Source organism: Neophocaena asiaeorientalis, unplaced genomic scaffold, assembly GCF_003031525.2.
Source record: "Neophocaena asiaeorientalis asiaeorientalis breed wild unplaced genomic scaffold, Neophocaena_asiaeorientalis_V1.1 scaffold59, whole genome shotgun sequence".
Taxonomy (NCBI): Eukaryota; Metazoa; Chordata; class Mammalia; order Artiodactyla; family Phocoenidae; genus Neophocaena; species Neophocaena asiaeorientalis.
In genome coordinates this window covers 16,711,599-16,735,052 of record NW_020174268.1, presented here as the reverse complement: position 1 = coordinate 16,735,052, position 23,454 = coordinate 16,711,599, and the positions used below count along the sequence as shown (strand labels likewise).

General features: G+C 36.7%; 1 protein-coding gene across 3 annotated transcripts in view; it reads left to right on the top strand.

Annotated features, from left to right (window-relative positions):
* Positions 1–23,454, top strand: part of USPL1 (ubiquitin specific peptidase like 1) — a 37,306-nt gene that overhangs the window by 9,534 nt on the left and 4,318 nt on the right. For 2 of the 3 annotated variants that reach the window (XM_024755318.1, XM_024755317.1), the window contains exons 4-8: positions 2,816–3,461; positions 6,952–7,065; positions 13,072–13,201; positions 16,447–16,572; positions 21,925–22,082. In XM_024755318.1, the coding sequence (XP_024611086.1) occupies positions 2,816–3,461; positions 6,952–7,065; positions 13,072–13,201; positions 16,447–16,572; positions 21,925–22,082 (1,174 nt within the window). The remainder of the gene's footprint in view (positions 1–2,815; positions 3,462–6,951; positions 7,066–13,071; positions 13,202–16,446; positions 16,573–21,924; positions 22,083–23,454) is intronic. The other variant, XM_024755319.1, reaches the window with a different exon arrangement.

The window sequence follows — 23,454 nt, the reverse complement described above, 5'->3', positions numbered from 1 at the left end:
TATCCCTGGAGCAAATGACGGGCTCTATTGCACAAGGGGAGGGCTTGACTTGAGGAGACTTGACAGCTCAGCTCATCTGTAACACCAGACTCTACAGAGTTTACTAATTAACTAGCTCAGAATAAAGTTGTAGAATTGTGAGCACTGGAAAGAGAGAAAAATAAAACTTACTGATTCTAGAAGAAAATTACTTTTTTCCCTCTTCTGAACAATACGTGATATTTCAGCAGAGTTCTTTAACCAAGGACTACCAGAATAGAGAAGTCTCTGTTCTCAGAACAGTGGTTTTAACTATTATGGTTAGATGTGTTTTTTGCATTTTTAGTTTTTGAAGCATTATTTTTTAAGCAATGAGGAAAAAAAATAACCAAGACTTTCAAGTATATACTTTGCAAATGTAAAAAAAGAACTTTAGGGTAATTATTGATCTAGTTTTTAGAAAATGTTCTAATCATCAGTAAGAGCCCAGTGTATTTTATGAAGTACATTGGTTTACACCAGGAGTCAGCAAACTCTTTGTATATTACCCACTGGCTAAGAGTGATTTTTGTTGTTGTTGTTTTTAATTAAGTAGGGGTGCTGGTGGGATGTGCACACCATGATTTTGACTCTGCTTGAGAATGGTAAAGGTTTTTTTTTAATTTTTTGCCTTTAAAAAAAAAAGTAAAAATTTTTTTAATTGTTAAAAAAACATAAAATTTACCATCTTAACCTTTTTTTTCTTTTTTTTTTGCGGTACGCGGGCCTCTCACTGTTGTGGCCTCTCCCGTTGTGGAGCACAGGCTCCGGACGCGCAGGCTCAGCGGCCATGGCTCACGGGCCCAGCCGCTCCACGGCATGTGGGATCTTCCCAGACCGGGGCATGAACCCGTGTCCCCTGCATTGGCAGGTGGACTCTCAACCACTGCGCCACCAGGGAAGCCATCTTAACCATTTTTAAGTGTACAGTTCAGGAGCGTTTGCTATATTTCACATTGTTATACAACATATCTCTAGAACCTTTTCATCTTACGAAACTGAAATTCTGTACCCGTTGAATAACAACTTCTCTTTGTAGCCCAGGCAACTACCATTCTACTTTGTCTCTATGAATTTGACTACTCTAGGTACCTCATATAAGTGGAATCATACAGTTTTTGTCTTTTGTGATTTTACTTAGCATAATGTCCTCAAGGTTTATCCATATTGTCGCATATGACAGGATTTCCCTTTTTAAGGCTGAATAATATTCTATTGTATGTATATACCACGTTTTCTTTATCCATTTGTTTGTCCATGAACATTTGGTTTGCTTCTACCTCTTGGCTATTGTGAATAATGCTGCAGTGAATATGGGTGTGCAAATATCTCTTTGAGGTTTTGTTTTCAATTTTTTTGGATGACTCTGAATACAAAATTACTGCTATTGATTTTTAAAGTGTTCTCTGTCTTCTGACATGTGGTAGGACTAAGGAAATAATCTCAGGGTATAAAGTTGAGGGTCAAGTTGTTAATTGATGGTGATCGCACAGCTAGTTGGTAACAGGAAAATCAAGAACTTGTCCTATTAAACTAAAGAATTTCGAAGTAAGTACAGTATCATGCATATAGTGTTCGCTTGTATAGAAAATGCTGTACTTTAAATGAGAGCATTTCAGTTAGTTGTTGCTGTGAAGTGAACCATCTCAAAACTTAGTCACTAAAGTAACTTAATGGCTTCACTTATGATTCTGTGGGTTGACAAGGCAGTTCTTACACTTCACATACTGTTGGCTGGGACAACTAAAATGTACACATGGCAGGCTGTGGATGCTAGCTGCCAGCTGGGAGCTCAACTCAGGTAGTCAGCCAGGATCTCACTTCTTTTCCGTGAGGTCTCTCGGTGAGGTTAATTGGGACCCTTACAGTGTGATGGCTGGGACTAAGAAAGATTGTGCAGAAAGAGGGCTCCAAGAGGGCAAGCCCAATAAGCCAGTGCTTATTGAAGCATGGGCATCCTGGTTGCTAATGTCCCATTAAAGCTAGTCACGTGGCCAAGCCTGAGGCTGTGTGGCAGGGGGCTGATGGTACAAGGGCATGAGTATCTGGAGGTATAGTTCTTTAGTTCACTAGAGGCCACCAAGGGAGCAATCTACCATACTTGTGTAGAAGAAAGCATATTTTAAATGAGGGCACACGGTATGTAGATTTCTTGCATTCGTCTTATAAAATATTTTACTAGTTTTCACACTTAGGGAAAATTCATTGATTATTTTAGTGATTTGTTTACTCTTGATATTTGCCTGAAATTGTGTTCATGCATGGTGAAGTTATTAAAATTCAGCCAGTTTGATTCTTAGACCCAATATGGGTGTAAAATTGATATGCTGATGTGCTCTCAGATTAATACTCAGTTTCAAAACTGAGAAACGATACAGATTACTCTGTGCAACTTTTTTGGTTTGAAAATACTTTTCTCGTTTTTAATGCTATGCAGTGTACCTGTCTTAAAAAGAATAATACACTCATAAAATATTGGAATTTTTAATTCACTCAACATTAGATTCTTTATTAAAGCAAAATTATGTACATTTTCCTTGCTAGCTTACTCTAGAGTAACTCAGATTATGCCCTTGATTGTTCAGATTAACTAGGAAAAATTACTCTTTGGGGACGAAATTTTTGATTAAATAGCTGTTTATCCCTGGTTCCTTCAAATTTAGATTGATAATATTGTATACCCTCTCAGGTCAAAGTAATGCTAAAATTTTATACATATTTTTCATGATGTAGAATCTGTGAAGTTAAAGCTTGAGCTTATTTGAATTTTTAGTTTTTGTTATTTTTTTCTTTCTAGTGCATCTATCCCTTGGGCTTTAAATCACTTAATAACTTAATTACTCCTGATTTGGAAGATTGTCACACTCCAAATAAGCCTCAAAAAAGAAAGATCGTGGAAACCAACTATAAAGAATCACCTCTTTTAGCAAATTCCAAAAAGACTAAAAATCATAATGGTATTGATGGTGAACAAGTTTTGAACAGTAAACATAATGAAGAAGAGTATGATGAAACCTCATCAGACTTACCTGGTTTACTACACGGTGGTCAACAGAATCCAATTAGGACAACTGATTCCTTGGAGCAGAATGAGATTTTGGAAGCTGATATTGTTGACATGGCTGCTGAAGAAGATTCTACTGTGGTTGATGTTTCTGGAACTGCAGGGACTGCCCCTCAAAATGAAGGATGCACATCTGAACTGGAAATGCCGTTGGAGAGCAAGCATACCTCATTTTGCCAGACTTCATGTGTCCAGTGGAAAAATGCATATGCTCTCTGTTGGTTAGACTGTATCCTGTCAGCATTGGTGCACTTGGAAGGGCTGAAAAACACTGTGACTGACCTATGCTCTAAAGAGGAGTCTGTGTTCGGTCAGTTGTTTACCAGGTATAATCAAGCCAATGAGTTTCTGCACACCAGTCAGTTGGATGGAGTTAAAGGTTAGTAATAACATTTTATTTCTCTTTAATTTTTAAAGAGGTTAATGTTGAACGTTGTAGCACGCAAAAAGATGCCATCAGTAGCTTTTGTTTTACGTAGAACCTCGGAGCAAGGAGCATAGGGACCGAGTCTGTCATGAAGCTTGAGTGAACACCAGTTGTGTTATCATGACTGCCCAAAAGGCAGTCTTTTTCAAAAACTAAGAGTAAAGGATAAAGAGGCTATGGCTGTATCTTAGCTGTCAGGGTAATGGTGGTCAACATAGAGTACATCAAAGTACAACTTTAAGTTTTTGAGTTGCCGTAAAGCAGAATAAAGAAGTAAATACAAACCATCCATAATCCCACAACTCCCCCAAAATCTCTTTTCACAGTGAGGGCTATATTTTTATTTTCTATAAAATAGGATACCCATGAACCCAAGATAAATTAAAATATTTCCAGTGACTTGCATCTACCTATGTGTTCCTCCACATCCCATCATCTACCTCCCCCAAAGTTAATCATTATCCTGACATGTGTTAGATCAATATATTATATCATTTCTTGTTTTTTAATAGCTTTTCCTACATATATATGGCTAAGCAATATATTGCCTAATTTAATGTTTTGAACTTTATAAAAAAAGACATACTGTACAGTATTTCTTCTGGGACTTTTAATTTTTTTTATAAAGATTTATCTATGCTGGTTGTACTGCTTGTATTTGTGTTTCATTGATTTTTGTTGCTATATGATATTTCCAGTTCGTAAGTATATCAGTCTGTAAGTACATATGTGTATTTATTCATCTGTCATTCGGTTGTTTTTTGCAATTGTAAATACTGCTGCTGTGACTATTCTTAGGCAAGTCTCCTGGGGCACAAGAGTTTTTCTTGGATATACCATAGGATAGACTCTGAGTTCAGATTTACTAGATAATGGCTAATGGTTTTCCAAAGTGGTTGTACCAGTCTACTCCCATTAGCAATGTAGAAGAGATTTTCCTAATCCATATTTCCGCCCTTGGTTTTTTTCACACATGGTGATTTTTGCAATCTGAATGATATATAAAATGGTTTGTGGTCTTGATTTGCTTTTCCCAGATTTTAAAGAAGTTGAACAGCTCTTTGTATGTAAATTGACCCTCTGTTCCCTGTGTGAAGCCTGTTTGTGTCTTATCCCTGTTTGTTGTATTGTCATGTTCTTATTGATTTGTGTGGGTTTTTGTATGTCCTTGTTGCTATATTTATTCAGACAGGTTACCGAATCTCCCACTTTGTATCTCATGTTTCTACTTTTTTAAAGATATCTTTTGATGACAGAAATTGTTAATCTTTCCTTTTATAGCTAGTAGTGTCTGTGGTTTTAAAAAGAAATGTTTCCTTTCTCCAAGATCAGAAAGTCATTTACCTCTGTTTTCACTGAGAAGTCACAGAGCTTTGCTTTTTACGTTGAAATTCTTAGTTCAACTGGAGGTAATTGTGTCTGGTATGTGGTAACGTTTCATTTTTTTCCATTGCATAGCCAGTTTTTCTAGCTCCACCTTTTTCCTCAATTGATCTGCATTGCCCCCTTTGTCATATAACATTCTATGTATGTGTGCAGCTGTTCCTTAACTCTGCTTTGTTTTCTTGGTCACTTTATCTGTCCCTGCACCAATACCACACTTTTAATTATTAGGGCATCTTAGGTCTTGCTATCCTCATCTTTATTCAACTTGACTTTGATCATGCAATCTTTTATACAGATCTTATACATTGTTTCCCCATTGTTAACCATTCAGGCTACTTATCATTTTTTTTTTTGCTATTATGTGTAAATACTGTGGCAGATATCCCTGTATCCTTTGACTCCATTGCTGATTATACCCTAGAAGGGATGTTAAAATATTTATATAAAGGGTAGCCCCCACTCGCTGCAACTAGAGAAAGCCCACGGGCAGCAACAAAGACCCAACACAGCCAAAAGTAAATAAATAAAATAAATAAATTTATATTAAAAAAAAGAAGGGGATCCCCTTGGGGATCCTTTAAAAAAAAAAGAGTCTTTCTAAATGGCTTTCCGAAGGGTTATACCGACATAATAATTCCATTTTCATATGTAGAAATAAACATCCCAGAACACTGTAATCACCTTTGCGTAGAAACGTTTAAAAAGTTGTAATTTTTTTAGATAAAAAATATTTTGTTTCAATTTGAGTTTCTTTGAGATTGAAGTTTTTTGCAATTTTTAAAATTCAGTTTCTCACAAGCATATTTGCTTCTGCCTTTTCTCTTTATTCCTGTTTTGTATAATTATAGAAACCCCAGTACTGAGTTGGTGACAGTTGTTTGTTGTAAAAGAACATACCTCATTCAAATTTTGACTTGAATATTAAATTAATATTAACTTTTAATTTTAATATATTAATTTTTTACAAGATAATTGTAGTTTTTACAATATAGTTGTAATTAACATTTGTTCAAGCTACATTACTTTGGATTATAAGTTTTCTCTTTTCTTCAGTGTGGTCAAATAAAAATTCTGGTTAATGCTTACTTCATATTACAGAAGACTCCGGATGTTTTCATAGTGAAACATATAAGCAGAGTGTGATCAGGCTGTATGAATTATTTATTCGTAAGAGATTTGAGTGAAAAGATCTATTTGTAGCTTAGAAGTAACTAGAGTCAGATGCATATGGCGGTTTTTGTTCAAAATAATTTTCTTATTAATCTTAGGTAGTTTTCTGCCAGAGTAATTGCATCTTGAGGACTTTTACCCTAAAGAAATGATGAAAAACATGGACAGGTGTGTGCCCAAAGATGTTTAACATGATAGTATTTATAATAGTAAAAAAAGAAACAACTTAAATGTCCAGCAATAGGGAAGGGCTAATAAAGCTATGGTTCAGTCAGAGTATAACTACTAGCCTGCACATTTTTTAATGAAGCAGATTTGTGTAAAAAAAAAAAAAGCAATGTAGAATTGTATGAAATGTGATGATGTCATTGAAGGCCCTTCAAAAGACATAGGAGGAGGAAAACATACCAGATGTTAGTTTGGGAAATAATCATGACTGTATTGAGACTCCTTATAAATTTGTCTGCTCCTGTGATCTAGTTAAGTTCAGTAAAAGTTAAACAGAGAGGATTAAATGGTTAGATTTTGTCTCTAGCATAAGTAATAATTTCATGAAAAGAGAGCTTCAGCTGTTTCAGAGATGGGCGGAATATCTGAAATGTGGCTCTTGAGCTAGGCCTGAAAGACTTGCACTGAAAGTTTACTCAGGCAGAATGATGTTGAGCCAGGCAGTCAGTACTAATGATATTGTGCTGTTAACACATACTGAGGGAATATATGGTGTACCACAGAGAGAGGAAGAAGAATTAAGGAACTTCGTAGCTTCCATTTTTGTCTCTGCAAAATTTGTTGACTCTGGTAAACTTTCATTTTGGTAATGTCTTAATTGTCTGTAGAAAGAAATAGGTTGATGAGAAATTGATAATGTTCTGTATTTTATTATCAGATGGAGATTGTAAAAAACTTCCTTCTGAAATATTTGCAAAGATAGAGACCTGTCTGAATGAAGTCAGAGATGATATTTTTATTAGGCTTCAGCCTCAGCTTAGGTGTACATTAGGTAAGTAATTTATGGAATTGAATTGTACTACTCATCTACCATAAAGACATACTTACATCAAAAGGAAATATAATACTGTTTTATTATTTGGGATGATCAGATTCTTGGAATCTGATCATTTAATCACTGGTTAAATCATTCGTGGATGGAGGTGTTCTATATAAATATGCAGGCATGTGTTCCACCCCTTCAGCGTGGATGCAGTTCTTAGGACCAGCTGAATACTCACGGGATACACCATCAGTTCCTTTCCCAGTACTGTCCCCCAGTAGACTACTCCAGCGTTTTCAGCCTTGACTGACTGTGTATTAAAAAGCACCTAGGAAATTTATAAGTAAATAACTAGTGCTGGGAGCCCATTATATAAGAATCTCAGGATGGAGTTCAAGTATCAGTAATTTTTAGAAGCCTCCATGTGATTCTTATGGACGGATGGGGTTGAGAATCTCTGGTCTACACCAACCATAATAATTCTATTTCCCCTGCTAGTGATTGGTTTAGGAATGGACATATGGTACAGTTTTAGCCAATGGAATATGAGGAGATATATACTGATGACCTTTTGGGAAAGTTTTCTTACTTTTAAAAAGAGCATAAGAATGAGACCTGCTTTGTCCTCTATGAATTGTCTTTTGGCCTCTGGGAGCAGAGTGGAACAGGGGCGCTAGAGTCTCCAGGTCTTTATAAATTTTTTTTTGTATTGCAAAAAGGAGCTGGTAGTGATTGTTTTTTTTGAGGGGGTGCCTTTTGTTTTAGTTCTCTTTATCTTTTTTTTTTTTTTTTTTCCTCCCTAGGAAATGTGTCTATGGAAAATGATTTTTTTTTTTTTTTTTTTTTTTTTCCTGCCACACGGCTCGTGGGATCTTAGTTCCCTGACCAGGGATAGAACCCAGGGCCCCAGCAATGAAAGAGTTGAGTCCTAACCGCTGGACTGCCAGGGAATTACCATATTTCTCTTTATCCTTTTTTTTTTTTAAGTCTATTTTTAAAAATTTTTATTTATTTATTTTATTTTTGACTGTGTTGGGTCTTTGTTGCTGCATGTGGGCTTTCTCTAGTTGCAGCGAGCGGGGGCTACTCTTCATTGCCTTGCGCGGGCTTCTCATTGTGTGGCTTCACTTGCTGCGGAGCATGGGCTCTAGGTGCGCGGGCTTCAGTAGTTGTGGCTCGTGAGCTCAGTAGTTGTGGCGCACGGGCTGAGTTGCTCCGTGGCATGTGGGATCTTCCCGGACCAGGGCTCGAACCCTGCATTGGTAGGCGTATTCCCAACCAATGCACCACCAGGGAAGTCCCTCTCTTTATCCTTGTATTAACTCTTCAATTAATATTGTGTTGTAGTAGCTGAATATATGATACTCCTATTAGTATAATACTCCTGTTAAATCATGTACAATATCAATGCCTTCAAGTTTTTCTCTCAACAAGTAGCATTTATTTCATCAGACCCAGATAGTGTATCTGGAAGCAGTGTCTTTTTTGCATGGTTGTATCCCCTTATTTCTTTGTCCCACAGTTCTGTCCCCTAGTTTTACTATTTTGGTTTTCATGAACTCCTACATATTTAAGTTTACTCTGTTCTTGTAAACTGATTTTCCATATGCCAGATCTTTGGCATTGCCTCCTCTAGGACTAAAGGGCTATTCTAATTCATCATCAGGTGGGATCTCAGATGGGACGAATATTCTTTTTATCAAAGTATGATTTACATATAGTAAAATCCTTTTCAAATGTATACAGTTGTGTTACCATTTCCACAATCAAAATATAGAACAGTTCTATCACCATGAAAATGTTCCCCTGGCTCCTTTATGGTCAGCCCCTTTCCTTACCCCCAATCACTGATCTGTTGGGTGGATACTCATTTCAAAGGAGCCTTTTTCATAAGATTGCCAGAGTGTAGACTGAGGGGCTCCCGTGTTGCATTTTGCAGGTATCATTTCCCTCCTAGAGTGACCTGAGATGTTTTATTCAGGTTCCCTACTCCAGTTCCCAATTGAATTAAAGAGTGGTTTCTTCCCCAGTCTGAATCATCACTCTTCTTATCCCTGCTAATTGTACTTACAAGGTGGCGTCTTGCTCCATTGCTACCTTGGGTCTGGGATTTGTAAATTTTGTGCACTCATAGCAATTGGGCAAGCATACAGCTCTTCCAATACAGTAGAATCCTCTCATTTGTGTTTGTACTACTCAGTCAGCAGTGAGAGGTGCTACATTAGAGGCTAAGATCTTAATAATGAAATCTTTGTTTCAGGGAGCACTTTAGAGTCTTACAACATATGTGTCCTCATTCTGAATATTAACATGTATTTTAAAGTACTAAAGAAAGAGAAGTAGAATCTGTATTGACCCGGAATGTGTGTTAAATTTTTAAGATCAGCCAGCCACTTCCTCATTTTGATTATTGTTTTTAAAAAACGCATTGTAAACGGTCCTCTCTGCTCTCCCTCCCCCATAAACTGTCCTCTCTGCTCTCCCTCCACACAGTTTAAGAAATATAACATTACAAATACAACTGAAGCCCTTTTTGTACTCTTCCCCAATTCTTCCTTACCTCCCCACAAAGGTAACTACTATCTTCAATTTGGTGTTTTCTTTCCCTCTAATGTGTATATTTCTTTCTTTTATTTAAAAAGGAAAAAGCTGTTATTGTTATGGTTTCTACTTATTTATGTAAGTGTAAAGAGTAATTTAGCCTTTGAGTGTAGCGTACCAGTGTAAGGATAGACAGACCACTAGAACAGAATAGAAAGTCCAGATCAGAACCCTCCCCGTTTGGTTACTTCATAACCATGATGGAGGTACTGATGCAGGTAGGTGGGGAAAGAAAAGGCCATCCAGGAAACGGTGCTTGGGACAGTAGTTTCCTGATACAGGGGGAAAATTAGATCCCTGCTTCACACCGTAATTAGAAAGAAACTTCAGCATATTTAAAAGCCTGAACATGAAAAGCAGAGTTGTAAAACTCTGGAAGAAAATACAGGTGAATATTTTACTGCTCAGTGGGGAAGAATTTCCTAAATAAGATACATAAAAGAAGAGATTGGTGACTGTGATTACATTAAAGTTTAAAACCTCTGGGCAAAGATAGAACAAAGAAATAATACGCAGGATATCTTACAAAGAACTCCTGTACATCAGTTAAAAAAAACAAAAAAGACAAAAACTGATAGAAAAATGGCCAGAAAACATTAATGAGAAATTAACAGAAGAGGAAACTTGTATAGCTAGACAGCAAGGAGTCACTGAAAGGTTTGCATCCTGGTAATAAACGAAGGTACTTTAGGGCAATATGCAAACTAGGTACTAGGTCCCCATCTTTCAATGGTCTGACTTTTGATTTTACAATGATGTTAAAGAGATAAATGCATTCAGTAGAAACTGCACTTTGAATTTTGATCTTTTCCTGGGCTAGTGGTAAGTGGTGTGATACTCACTTGTGATGCTGGGCAGTGGCTGCAGCTCCCAGCCAGCCATGCAATCATGGGGTAAACAACTGATACACTTACAACCATGCTGGACCCAGACCACCGTTCTGTTTTTTACTTTCATTATAGTATTCAATAAATTATATGAGATATTCAATACTTTATTTTAAAATAGGCTTTGTATTCAATGATTTTGCCCAACTGTATTCTAATGTTAAGTTTTCTGAGCACGTTGAAGTTAGGCTGGGTTAAGCTGTGATATTCAGTAGGTTAGGTGTATTAAATGCATTTTCGACTTAATGATATTTTCAGCTTACAGTATAAAGGTTTATTGGGACCTAACCCTATCATAAGATGAGGAAGATCTGTAGTTGGGTAGGAGTTGGGGATAAGGTACTAGAGGCAAAGAAACCACTTAACCAGGGCTTCCCTGGTGGCGCAGTGGTTAAGAAGCCGCCTGCCGATGCAGGGAACATGGGTTCGAGCCCTGGTCCGGGAAGATCCCACATGTCACAGAGCAACTAAGGCCATGCGCCACAACTGCTGAGCCTGTGCTCTAGAGCCCGCAAGCCACAACTACTGAGCCCGCATGCAACAACTACTGAAGCCCGCAAGCCTAGAGCCTGTGCTTCGCAACAAGAGAAGCCACCACAATGAGAGGCCCACGCACCACAATGATGAGTAGCCCCCGCTCACCGCAACTAGAGAAAGCCCAAGTGCAGCAACGAAGATCCAACGTAGCCATCAATCAATCAATCAATAAACCACTTAACTAATTTAGGCTGGAGGTTCTAAAAATTAGAATTAGGTATTGGCATTATATGTTCTCTAATAGGATGCTTTATACCCATAAAACTTATAATCAAAGGAAAAATAATTAAGATCAATTTAGGAGCTATGTAAATTATCTAAAATGATCTGTAATCATGTAACTTATTTAACTGTGTTTTGAGCTCTTTCATGATACTTTGATTCATTGAAAACTTCATGTATTTTTAGACCTAAAGATTCTATGTCCTCATGAAATACAAATTACTTACTTTTCCACTTAATATTTAGTTACAATAGAGTAAGCATTTAAAGGCTGATAACTAATTGCAAACTCATGCTATACTATGCACTGTTTATGCATACGATGTTGCATCTGTTCATTCTTAGGAGATTGATTTGTATTTATTTCTGTTTAGAAAAAATATTTTATGTTTTTTGTGTAAAAATAATTAAGATCAATTTAGGAGCTATGTAAATTATCTAAAATGATCTGTAATCATGTAACTTATTTAACTGTGTTTTGAGCTCTTTCATGATACTTTGATTCATTGAAAACTTCATGTATTTTTAGACCTAAAGATTCTATGTCCTCATGAAATACAAATTACTTACTTTTCCACTTAATATTTAGTTACAATAGAGTAAGCATTTAAAGGCTGATAACTAATTGCAAACTCATGCTATACTATGCACTGTTTATGCATACGATGTTGCATCTGTTCATTCTTAGGAGATTGATTTATTTCTGTTTAGAAAAAATATTTTATGTTTTTTGTACAAAAATAGCTGTGGGACTGCACCACAAAGGTGACTATTAAAATAGCCTTTGTGACCACCGCTATTTATAGAGTGTGCTTAGGCAATAAAACCCACTGTTCTGCCTTTTGGTCATGCCAAGGTGACTCCTCCTGGCTGTGTTCCAGGCAACTGTAGTTCCAGCCCAGGGGGAGAACTGAACCACGGAAGTGAGACTGTCCCAGGGGAGGGAGAGGATAGAAGAACTCAGGTTCTTTCTCAGGCCAAATCAGTAAGGCAGCATCTAAGCTCCCCGGAGGGTAGGAAGGAGAGAAACCAATTGGAGGATGGATGTAAGAGGAGAATATAAATCCTCCTAGTAACTTGCTTGCTGGTCTCTAAATTGGAAAACAGAATCCACAGTTGGGTTTTTGTTTTAATGACAACAAAATTCAGATCTTCTTTAGCCTTAAAGTTGTTGAAGTTTAATTTTAATTGTTAAAAGATTAAGAAGAGTAGTAGGTAAGCTGTCTGGAGATTTGAATCTGGTCCTCTAAGCCTGGTTTGTCCTGCCCTCACCACATGTAGAACAAGAGAGTCAGAATAGAGATGGCTTTTTAATGGTTTTGTCCAGCTCTGAAATTACTATTGTACAGTGTTTCACCAGTCATCTTACTTTTAGTATGTGTACCAAACAAACCTGTACATGTCTTTGCTTTGTTTTTATAATACTCTAGGGCTGTTATAGTTCTGAGGATATGTTTTCCCTGAGAAAACCTAAAAAGATCTGAGGAGACAGTATGAGCCTTTTCTATCTTTTGTCTTAAGAAGTTTTCATAAGTGTCCACCAAGACAAATGAAAGATACTGAGTGTTAATTAAATCTTTATGATGGACATTTTTAGGAAATGCTTTGAAAACTTCCCTTGCCCAACCGTGAATAGCTTACTCTGTCATACATACGTATTCACATATATTCACACTGTGAATGTAGTGAGAAAAGGCAACAATTTGTAATTTTGGTTTATCTTTTTTCAGTTAATTATGAGCAATAATTTTTTTTTTTCTTCTTCAAGGTGATATGGAAAGCCCTGTGTTTGCATTTCCCCTGCTCTTAAAAACAGAACCCCACGTTGAGAAGCTCTTCACATATTCTTTTTCTTGGAATTTTGAATGTTCACACTGCGGACACAAATATCAAAACAGGTTAGTTTTTCTATTTTTTAAAATGGATTCATTCTATTGAAAATGGCTCCAAGTAATAAAACTGGAAGAAAACTTGCTTCCACTTGTAGCACTGCTCTCTCCACCCTTGATAAAATTTCCCACCATATATTGAAGTTTCTCCACCATTAAGGTTTAAAGGAAAATTTTGAGCCTCAGAAATTGCAGTTTGCTTGCTTCTTCATACTAGAAGAGTACAAAAAAAAAAATGGTTTGATTACTAGAAGGCATTTTCTTAAGAAGTTCTTTAGTGGGAAGTGGGGACAAATGGGAACGTAGCGTGTTCCCCTGTACTCCCCTCCCCTCTGGATTCCCCGCTGAGTAAGAATACCTCTTAGAATTCTTTGAAAAACTATGTGTGTTTTGTTTACTCCAATACCTCTTAGAATTCTTTGAAAAACTATGTGTGTTTTGTTTACTCCAATATTAGGGACTAGGGCTTTTGTTTGCTTGTTTTTAACATCATGGCAACTTGATTTTAGGCTCCCAGAGTCTGATAGCAGTCCTCAGAGGTAACTTATGCTTTCCCATTCCTTTCCTTAGTCCCATGAAAGACCAGCCATCACCAGAATCCTTCCACACGTGAGCTGTCTCAGCCGTACTTTCTACTTCCCTGATGCCTCTAGGTGAGGACTAGAGGGGTCATGATTGTTGTACATGGCCCTGAGATTGGTACTTGGGAGGAAGCATGGAGAAGAAAGAAGCTGCAAATTTATTTTGCCTCCATACACCTGCCACATAAATAAGGAGAGAAGTTAGGTTTTAGAAGAGGAGTCAGGGAGAGAAAGTTCATCAGGCATGATACCCTCACTTTGTCCATATATGAGAAAATCTCTGGCTGGCTGGCCTTTCCTCTTTTCTGAAAGTCAACTATTAGTAAACTAGAAAATTTGGAGTCTCTCAAAGTTATTCAATAAAACTATAAGAGAGAAGTATTGCTTTAGATACCCATTATCTTAATCAAGATTATTTTTAGGTATTTAGGGATCAGTTGAGGAGAGTTGGGACTGAGAGAACACTCTAGGGAATCCAAGCTACAGAAACAGGAAACATTTGTATTTTCACCACTTAGCTTGAAAGTACTAGAACAGAGTAAGAGTTAGCATTTCACTCATACCTAAGACATAAATAATTTTGTGTAAGTGAGTATGAGAACAAATACCTGCTTCTAGGTCTTCTGTCATTAATTTCTATAAATTACCTGACTTTCTCCTCATTTGACAGTGTGAAAACTGAAGCTTTAAAGGGGTTAAATTGATGCCCAAGGTGACACGATAGTAAGTGGCAAAATTCAGGCTTAGGTTTTCTGTTCTCTAAGACTTTCCTGCTCACTGTCATATACTGCCTAATCACCACCTGGATTTTAAATAATATAAATAACATATACAAGTCTGATGATTAAAATCAGCTTCATTAGAGCTTTTCCAAAATCCCCATCTCAGTTGTTTGACAGCTTTTCATTGAACATATCCTGTGTGCCAGGAACTCAACAGAAGTAATCTTAATTCTGGCCAAATTCAGACCAGTTAGTTAGGGAAGTAACATATGAACATAATAGGGGACCGGTGACTTAGTCGTTATTTTGATCTGTTGGCTTTGAATACAAGGTGGATAAGTGCATTTTGGAGCTGTATAGAAAAACACTGAGCGCTCAAGGCACAGATGCCACCAACCACTTGGGTTTGCCTTTTTTTTTTTTTTTAAGTTCTTTGTTCTAAAAGTAAAAGGAGTTACAGAGGAAAAGCTAATATGAAGTGGCATTTTACTAAAACTGTCTTCACTTAATCTGGTGGAAGAATACCCAGCAAACTCATTCATTTTTGTGCTGCTGCTTTTAGTGCCAGTTGAACAGCTCTTACTTAATTTAGAAGATATGTTCTGGAGGCAGTTAAAAACATGGTCTTTGGAGTTGGACTCCCTGAATTCCTGTCTCTAGTCTGTCATTTATCATCTGATGTATTTCGCTTTCCTCATCTGTAAAATGGGGATAAGAATAGTACCTGCCACTTCGATTTGTTTGGTACGTGAGTGCTTAGTTAGCACAGTGACTTGTACGTAGTAAGTGCTCAGAAATGTTAGATGTCCTGTGGAGCATTAACACTTATTTGCTGAGACAAACTCCCTTTTATTAACTAAAAAATAGGAGCCTTTACTTCACGTTTATCTTTGAGAACTAAGAATTTAGCAGAAATATAGTCAGTGTATTTGTTGATACCTCTCTGTGGCTTTGCTTTTACAATGTTAGCTTCCCTGATCTATTTTTAACGGCCTGTGCTTATCTCACTTATGATTTACCAGTATTTGTTACTGTTTAGAGAAGAAGGTGGTGTCTCCTAGATAATAAATAATTGCTCTTTTAAAGATATTAGTAAAGCCAATCTAGTTGAGGTACAGTGTGAATCTGTAAAGATCATCTTTTTAGAGGCCTATTGCTCTTTTAAAGATATTAGTAAAGCCAATCTAGTTGAGGTACAGTGTGAATCCGTAAAGATCATCTTTTTAGAGGCCTATTGCTAGTAAGTATTCAGGCTAAAGTGCAAATTTAGAACTTGTGTAAACTGTGGAAACAGTATTCTTTCGCAACTGATATTCTTGTATTTTAAGGATCAAGATAATTAAGTTGTCTCTATTCCTGATCGTACATATTTGTAAGCGCCCCTTTTTGTTTTAGTTTGTCAGTAATGGATAGCCAGATTGTGAATTTTTTGAGTAAGAGATGAGCTCTTAATAAATTTGAAAGCCTTAGAACAGTGGTTCTCAACTATTTTTTGAGACAAATATTTTTTTGTGTGTGTGTGGGGGGGGGGGGGCTATTTTTGTCCCATGGGACATTTGGCAATGTCTGGAGATAACTAGTTGCTACAGCTGGAGGCTGTTACTGGCATCTAGTGGGTAGAGGCCAGGGATGAGGCCACATATCCAGCAATGCACGATACTGTGCTCCACAGCAAAGAATAACCCAGTGCAAAATAGCAGTGGTATTGCTCTTGAGAAACTCTGCCTTAACGTTTTCTTCATCTCATAGCTGGAAAACTATAGGTAATTAATGTGGAGAGTCCTTACAAGAGCTTTTACTAGAGTAGGGTTCGGGAGGAACATTGATATATTGATTTGAGGGGATAGGAAAGTATGAATAAACAAAGGAAAGTACCTTTTTATTTTAAATGTTGATTGAGTTAACATAAATGAATTTAACTTAATCAAAGTTTTGTCGTCTTTTTTTACAGATGTATGAAGAATCTGGTCACCTTTACAAACGTCATCCCTGAGTGGCACCCAGTTAATGCTGCCCATTTTGGTCCATGTAACAATTGCAACAATAAGTCACAGATAAGAAAAATGGTATTAGAAAAGTGAGTTTAAATTGCACTACTATTTTTAGAACAAAATGAAGGTGGATTTACTTTTTTTTTTTTTTTAATGTGTAGAATTGAAAGTGATGACTACAACCTACTTTCAGAAGCTTGAGTTAACGTATGTTTGTGAATTGCCAAAATGCTGCTCTATGTCAGGAACTCTGGCCAATAAGCAAGCTGTTCAGGCAACATACCACTGCAGAGCTGACTTAGGGTGATTGTCTGACCCCACTGTCCTACTGTCTTACCTTCTTTTGCCTTTTTTCTCTCTTTAAGGGTATTAAACTTCCATTTTTCTCACCTCTGCCAAGTGCCTGGAGTCATTAGAATTCTGGAATGTCCTTAATCTAATTTCAAGAACTGAGATGATTCAAAGATGAGCCATAGGCTCATCTGTCTGAATTTCCCTCTTCTTCCGGTCCTCGGCCTGATTCCTCATCCTTTTGTAAGCTCTCTGCTGCCCTTGAGCAGATGTATCATTTTTATATTTTGCCAGCTCTTCTATTTTTTCCTCAGTGGGAGGACTGCTCAGAATTATCTTTTCCAGTGTTATCAGAAGCCCCATATCTTTAAAAACTCCAGGTAAATTCCATTTTAGGCAGTTTGTCTCTCTTTTGTTAATACACTCACACACATACCTCCTCTTGAACCTTTGCTTTCAGTTGCCCTTATCTCTACATAAAGGAAATGTTTTGAGGTTTAATTTGATGTAATAAAGAACCAGTGACGTTAACCTTTTCTTAACCTTTTTCTGATGCCCTTGGATGTGCCAAGAAACCTCTCAGAATCTTTCCTAAAGGTTTATTATCATCCAAGTAATAAATTCTCAGTTAATCTAATAGTGCCAAGACTTAAAAGGAAAAAAGAGCAGTGCCACTCCTACCGCATCTCCAGGCATCTGCTTTTTTTTTTTTTTTTAATTTTATTTATTCATTTGTTTAATTTTTTTAGCTGCATTGGGTCTTTGCTGCTGCACACGGGTTTTCTCTAGTCGTGGCGAGCGGGGGCTACTCTTTGTGGCGGCGCGTGGGCTCCTCATTGCGTTGGCTTCTCTTGTTGCGGAGCACGGGCTCTAGGCACCTGGGCTTCAGTAGTTGTGGCTCGCGGGCTCTAGAGTGCAGGCTCAGTAGTTGTGGCACACAGGCTTAGTTGCTCCGCGGCATGTGGGATCTTCCCGGACGAGGGCTCGAACCCGGTTCCCCTGCATTGGCAGGCGGATTCTTAACCGCTATGCCACCAGGGAAGTCCCGGGAGTCGTCTTTATACACACTTGTGGTCACTGTCTCAGTATTCAGCCCAGGGCCTTACCCCTACCTTCTTCAACATCTGTTGCCTATCAGTATTCAGTCTTCAGGGGTTCTTTGGGGGCATGTAAGCTCTTCTCATCAGTATCCCCACTCTGTAGCAGTCACTGCATTCATCACTTCATTCATTCTGCTAAGTTACCATTTTTCTGTTTGCTTTTTGTCTTCTAAGTATTTATCGTCTTCTTGTTTGCTCGTGTCTCCTTTCCCTTTTTTTGTCCTTTTGGTTTTTTACCTTTTTTTGTCCTTTACTATCATTGGATAGCATTTGATTGGGGAGACAGTGGAGATATCTTTAACTAAAAGTCCATAGGCTGTCTGGGGTCCAAGCTTTGAGATTTAAGTCTTGAGGGAATCCCCCCCAACCCTTTTATTTTTCTGACTGTGCTGCATGGCTTGTGAGATCTTAGTTCCCCAGCCAGGGATTGAATCTGCACTCTTGGTAGTGAAAGCACAGAGTCCTAACCACTGGACCGCCAGGGAATTCCCAGGGAATCCTTTTTTTTTGAAGTGCTTTCCTTAGTGATGAGGTAGAAGGGCAGCCGGATTGCAAGTCTGTCATCCTGCCCTGGATCATTGGATCACTTGAGGCTTCTTGGTATATATAATTTATAACAGTTTATAGTGCTTTTTCTCAAGCCCTAACATTGAAGATAAACTCACTACTATTTTGTTTGATCTATTAATTTGTTGTATTGCAACATATAATTTTTAATTATACAAATATGTTGCTTTACTTACATTAAAGATTCATACTCTGATCTGGAAATGTATCCAGCCCGTGTTTCAATGGGAAATGTGTTTAGAGTTCTAGTGAATGGGCCAATTTGTAAGCAGAATTTATAATTTGGACATTTACTGTATTCAAAAGTAAATTGAACTAGTATGTAAAATTTCACTTAAATTTTAAATGACAAGGTCTTTATAAAGTCCCTGGTAATTTTTTTACTTTGAAATTTGTGTAACTTGATTGTTGGTATCTAATGGAATTTAGAAGCAAATTTAATGTAGCTTTTAGGGATAACTTAAAAGTAATTAGGTCCATCATGATATCGTGCATAACTCAATCTTATAGCATTCTAAAAATTAATAGTGTTCCCTGAGCACCTTGTCTCAGGTAATCTCCATCTCTATATGTTCCCATTGGAAAAAGAGTCCATTGATAAATCTGGTGGGTCCAAATCTGCTACTTTTCTTTAAGTAAATTTGAGTAAATTATTTAGGAATTATATCCAGAGCATGGTGACATAGACTTAGAATGTGATTTAATTTTACTTCACAGACTCTTGAAATGAACCTCTCATTACTGCCACGATCTCCTTTAGGAATCTGGGCATACACTATCCTGGATTGTCATTTGAAAAGCTCACTTAAAGTTTTAACAATGATCTGTTTTTTAAACAACTATTTCTAAAGGATAGGGGAGTAGGGAGAATTGAAATAAGACATTTCTGCTCTGTGCTTATAGAGAGAGCTTTGTTAAACTGTCTAATACAATGATTTTCAGACTTTTAAAACAGATAAAGTACACTCTCCCCTACAAATTTTGGATGGAATACTGATATAAAAAATAGTTAAAATTATGTTTCTTAATTTAAGTCTTCATTGTTTGGCAGGAAATGTTTCATTATTTGTGAGATCCTTGAACCACCTTCAGAAAACACAGTTTGTAAACCTTTGTTGAACAGTTGAGTTTTTTTTTTTTGGCCACGCAGCATGTGAGATCCTTGTTCCCCAACTAGGGATTGAACCCACACCCCCTGCAGTGGAAGCATGGAGTCTTAACCAGTGGACAGCCAGGGAATTCTCGAACAGTTGAATTTTTTCTAAAGATGTATTTTCTTTTTTACAATTAACATGAACGAATTCTAATTCTTTGAATTACACCTAATTTTACTCATATTTTTCATTTTTTGTCATATTGCAAATTCAAACAATGGTATAATAGAGCTAAAATGTAATGAGGTTTAAAAATTACATTTGCAGATTTTTTTCTGCCTAAAGCCTACATTATTACAGTTCAGAAGTACGTATGTACACATTGTTAAATATGCTTTTTCTAAAATATGAATGATTATATTACATTAGTTGGGCTGAAAATCAAAAACTTGTACTCCAGGCCATTAGCACAAGACTGGCTACTTTTTGTGGAGCTGACTCAGTGTGCCCTGCTGACTTGCATAGCAGGGCAGTTAGCACAGTTCTCTTGTGCTTGCTTTCTCTCTTTCCTATTTTCTCTTCTCTTCCTGAGGGTAGATCCTTATAACAGGAGGAGTTGAATCTCATGTTAGGAAGGTGAGTACAAATGGATCATAGCTTGAAATCTCTTGTGACTCTTGGTTCCAGTTCTGTTAACCTGTCCCATCCAGTTTTTTATGGTTGAGTCAGAACCTGACTTGCTCTCTTCAGCTCTGAGCACTGTCTTTGACACTCAAGGGTACTGTGGGTAGGAAGAAGTGTGAGAACAAAATCTGTTATTGCCAAGCTAGAGGTAAACTTCAACCCTCACCTGAGAGGCTGGAAATGAGACAAGCTGGAATTATGGGTAGGAAAATACCGTGACTTTTAGGGTTTAGGAGATGTAGAAAGGAAAATAAACTAGAAAGGGAGGAGGCATCTGCTTTATTTTGTTGACTCCAAGAAGCCAACGTTTCTAAGTTGTACTGTTTTAAAATTATGCCATTAAAAAATAAATGCTGCTTATTTAACATTTTCCACGTGTAAACTCACATAGAAACTAGTAAGATTGTGTAGTCTACGGATCAACAAGAGAATGTTTTAGTAACTAGCCTCAGCAAATATATTGAAAAGGTAACATTTGAGGCCAAAAGAACTAAATATTAGTACTTGAAGAGGCCTAAAGCCTGTCTATCCAGCTGTGAGAGTAAACCTCTGGTTTTACTGTGGATCACTGATTCACAGACACAGTTTCACCTTTTAGCATGTTTGAAATGGGAATGCATCTAAAAATCGATGGCATGGTATAGTTTATTTGGCAGTCTTCTTTCATAATGGTACATTTTATATAATCAGTGGCATCTCAGATCAATGTGTGGCAAAAAACAATGAGAGTTTAGTGTTATGGACGGTTTTGCAGGACTTTTAATTTTATCAGTACTTAAGTTTTAAAGACTTGATTATTCTCTAACAGAAAGATTGACAAGGGATGATTTACAAATTATCTCTCATCAGTTTGAATAATCTGCATTTTGGACATTGATTCAAGTTTATTTCAGCTGAATAAATTTTGGTAAGCTAAGTAAGTTTTAACAGCTGTTTAAATATTGGGAAGAGGTATTCAACATTTTTGTAAATCCTGAGAGCTTTGTTAAATTTAATTATTTGAGGCCTATTTTGGGTTCTATTTTCTGGTTTGTTATGTTACTGTAATAATAAAATGTATCTTTGAAATTATGGATGTCTTAAAGTTTATAGTAAATCAACCAACCATCATGTTGTATTTTCTTCTCTACTTCCTCACAAATAAACTTTTTGTAAGTAGAAATTTTAGTTTGATGGGTCTCTCTACTTCCTGAGAAAACTGAGAGGAATAGGCCAAAGTATTAGCATGTTGTGGTTTTTAAAATGTTTGTTTGAATATCTTACGTTTGTTATTTTGTTTCACATATCACCTGTCCCATCTAACAAAGGCAATTAATTTGGGCACTTGATGCCAAAGAGAATTCTCAAAGGTCTGGATTTTTTTCTTTTGATTCTGTGAAGTAGTTTCCGAGAGCTCTTCTTTAAGCCAAAGCAGCATCACGGCTCACAGAGCAATTTTTGTTTAATGGTCTGTGTTAGAGCCTTATTGCATGATGGCTTCCAACTGTCAGTGATAGCATTCGGAGAAGGGTTTACTGTTACATTCTTCTTAGAGTGAGTTCTCCATTTCTAATTAAGGCACACATCTGGAGGTTCTCAAGAAAAATCAGTGCAGTTGGCCTTGAAAATGTTATGTGTGACTTACTCGCTTTAGACCATCTTCTGTATAACCAGACACATGGTATTACATTTGTTTGACTTCTCTTACCTTTCTCTCCCGCAGAGTGTCTCTCATATTCATGTTGCACTTTGTGGAAGGCTTACCACATAATGACTTGCAGTACTATTCATTCCATTCTGAAGGCTGTCTTTATCAAATAACTTCTGTAATTCAGTACCAAGCAAATAATCATTTTATAACATGGATTTTAGATGCTGATGGTAAGTGTTTAAACGTTTTTCTTTTGTGATAATAGGCATGGACACTAAACTGTAGTTTGTTCTTTTAAGACAGACTTTGCCTTGGTTCTTTTTTCTCTCTTCCTGTCCTTGCCTGTTACTATTCTGCCCCTCTCCTCTATTCTGTCACTGCTTTAGAATCACTCCTAACTTTTAACTTTGCTTGTTTATATTAGCATATTTATGGGTATACACATGCATATGCATATTTCTTTTTTAGACAGAGATTGAGGTGATATACTACTGTTGGTTCACAGCTTGCTATTTTTCACTTCATGCCTTTGCTTTCATTTTTTTATTATATGAGGAATATGTGTTCAGTATAAAAAATGGTCCAATTTTGAGTTTTTAGATCTATAACCTTGTATTTCTTTTAAAAAGAAAGTGCATTGTTCTGGAGGTTTTTTATTTGAGAACAAAAATAAAATAAGTTTTGCTGAGTTTGCAGTTGTTAGTAATATAAATAAAAGTAAACATCTATTTCTAAGACTATTAGACATTGCAGACTATATAACCTTCTCTCACTGTGAAATAGAATATCTGAAATCCGTAGTTTGCTAACAGCTACAGTCAAGGTAAAGCCTTTATTTAAATAATTAAACTTTTCAATACAAGGTTAACTAGTACAGCTCATGAATTTTGCTTTTTCCCTTCTGTATATTTAATGTGGTTTATCATTGAGTTTGTTTCCCCTCACGATGTTCACTTTGTCTTAGACAAGATAACTCAGTCTCCTTAAAGTGTTATATCAGTCCATTGATAAGGGGTCACTTTGATTTTGTTCTATTTTTCCATTTACAATTAAGAAATTTTTCATATTTGATATTTTCTTCCTGGGGATGATTTGTTTAGATGACACTAACCAATAACGTGTTTATAAAAGCACTTTGCAAATTGAAACTCGTTATAAATATAGTTATTACCTTAAAGTTTTACCCTTCTTCAGAATTTGGGGCGGGGGAAGTGGTTCTCAATAACATAAAAAAACTTAGAAAAAATTTATTTTACTTTTTTATTGCATTCTAGAGAATGAAAAGTCTGCTTCAGGTAGAAGAGGTTAGATGGTTTCCAACTTTGACAGCGTATAAAAATTGTATGGTTAGCTTATAAAAAACATCCTGGCTCTCTCCTAGACCAGTGAATCAGTCTCTGAGAATTCAGCCCAAATATTAATCAGATGATTCTAATGTGTATGTGTAGTGGAGAACCACTGACCTAGGCAAAGAAAATATTCTCAAAGTTTTAATGGGTATAGGATAAAAAGTGGTGGGTTCAGATAGTTTATAAGGGTGTATCCACATAAACTTAACAGATGGCTTTGTTTGGGGTTTTTTGGTGTGTAGATGGTCATTAA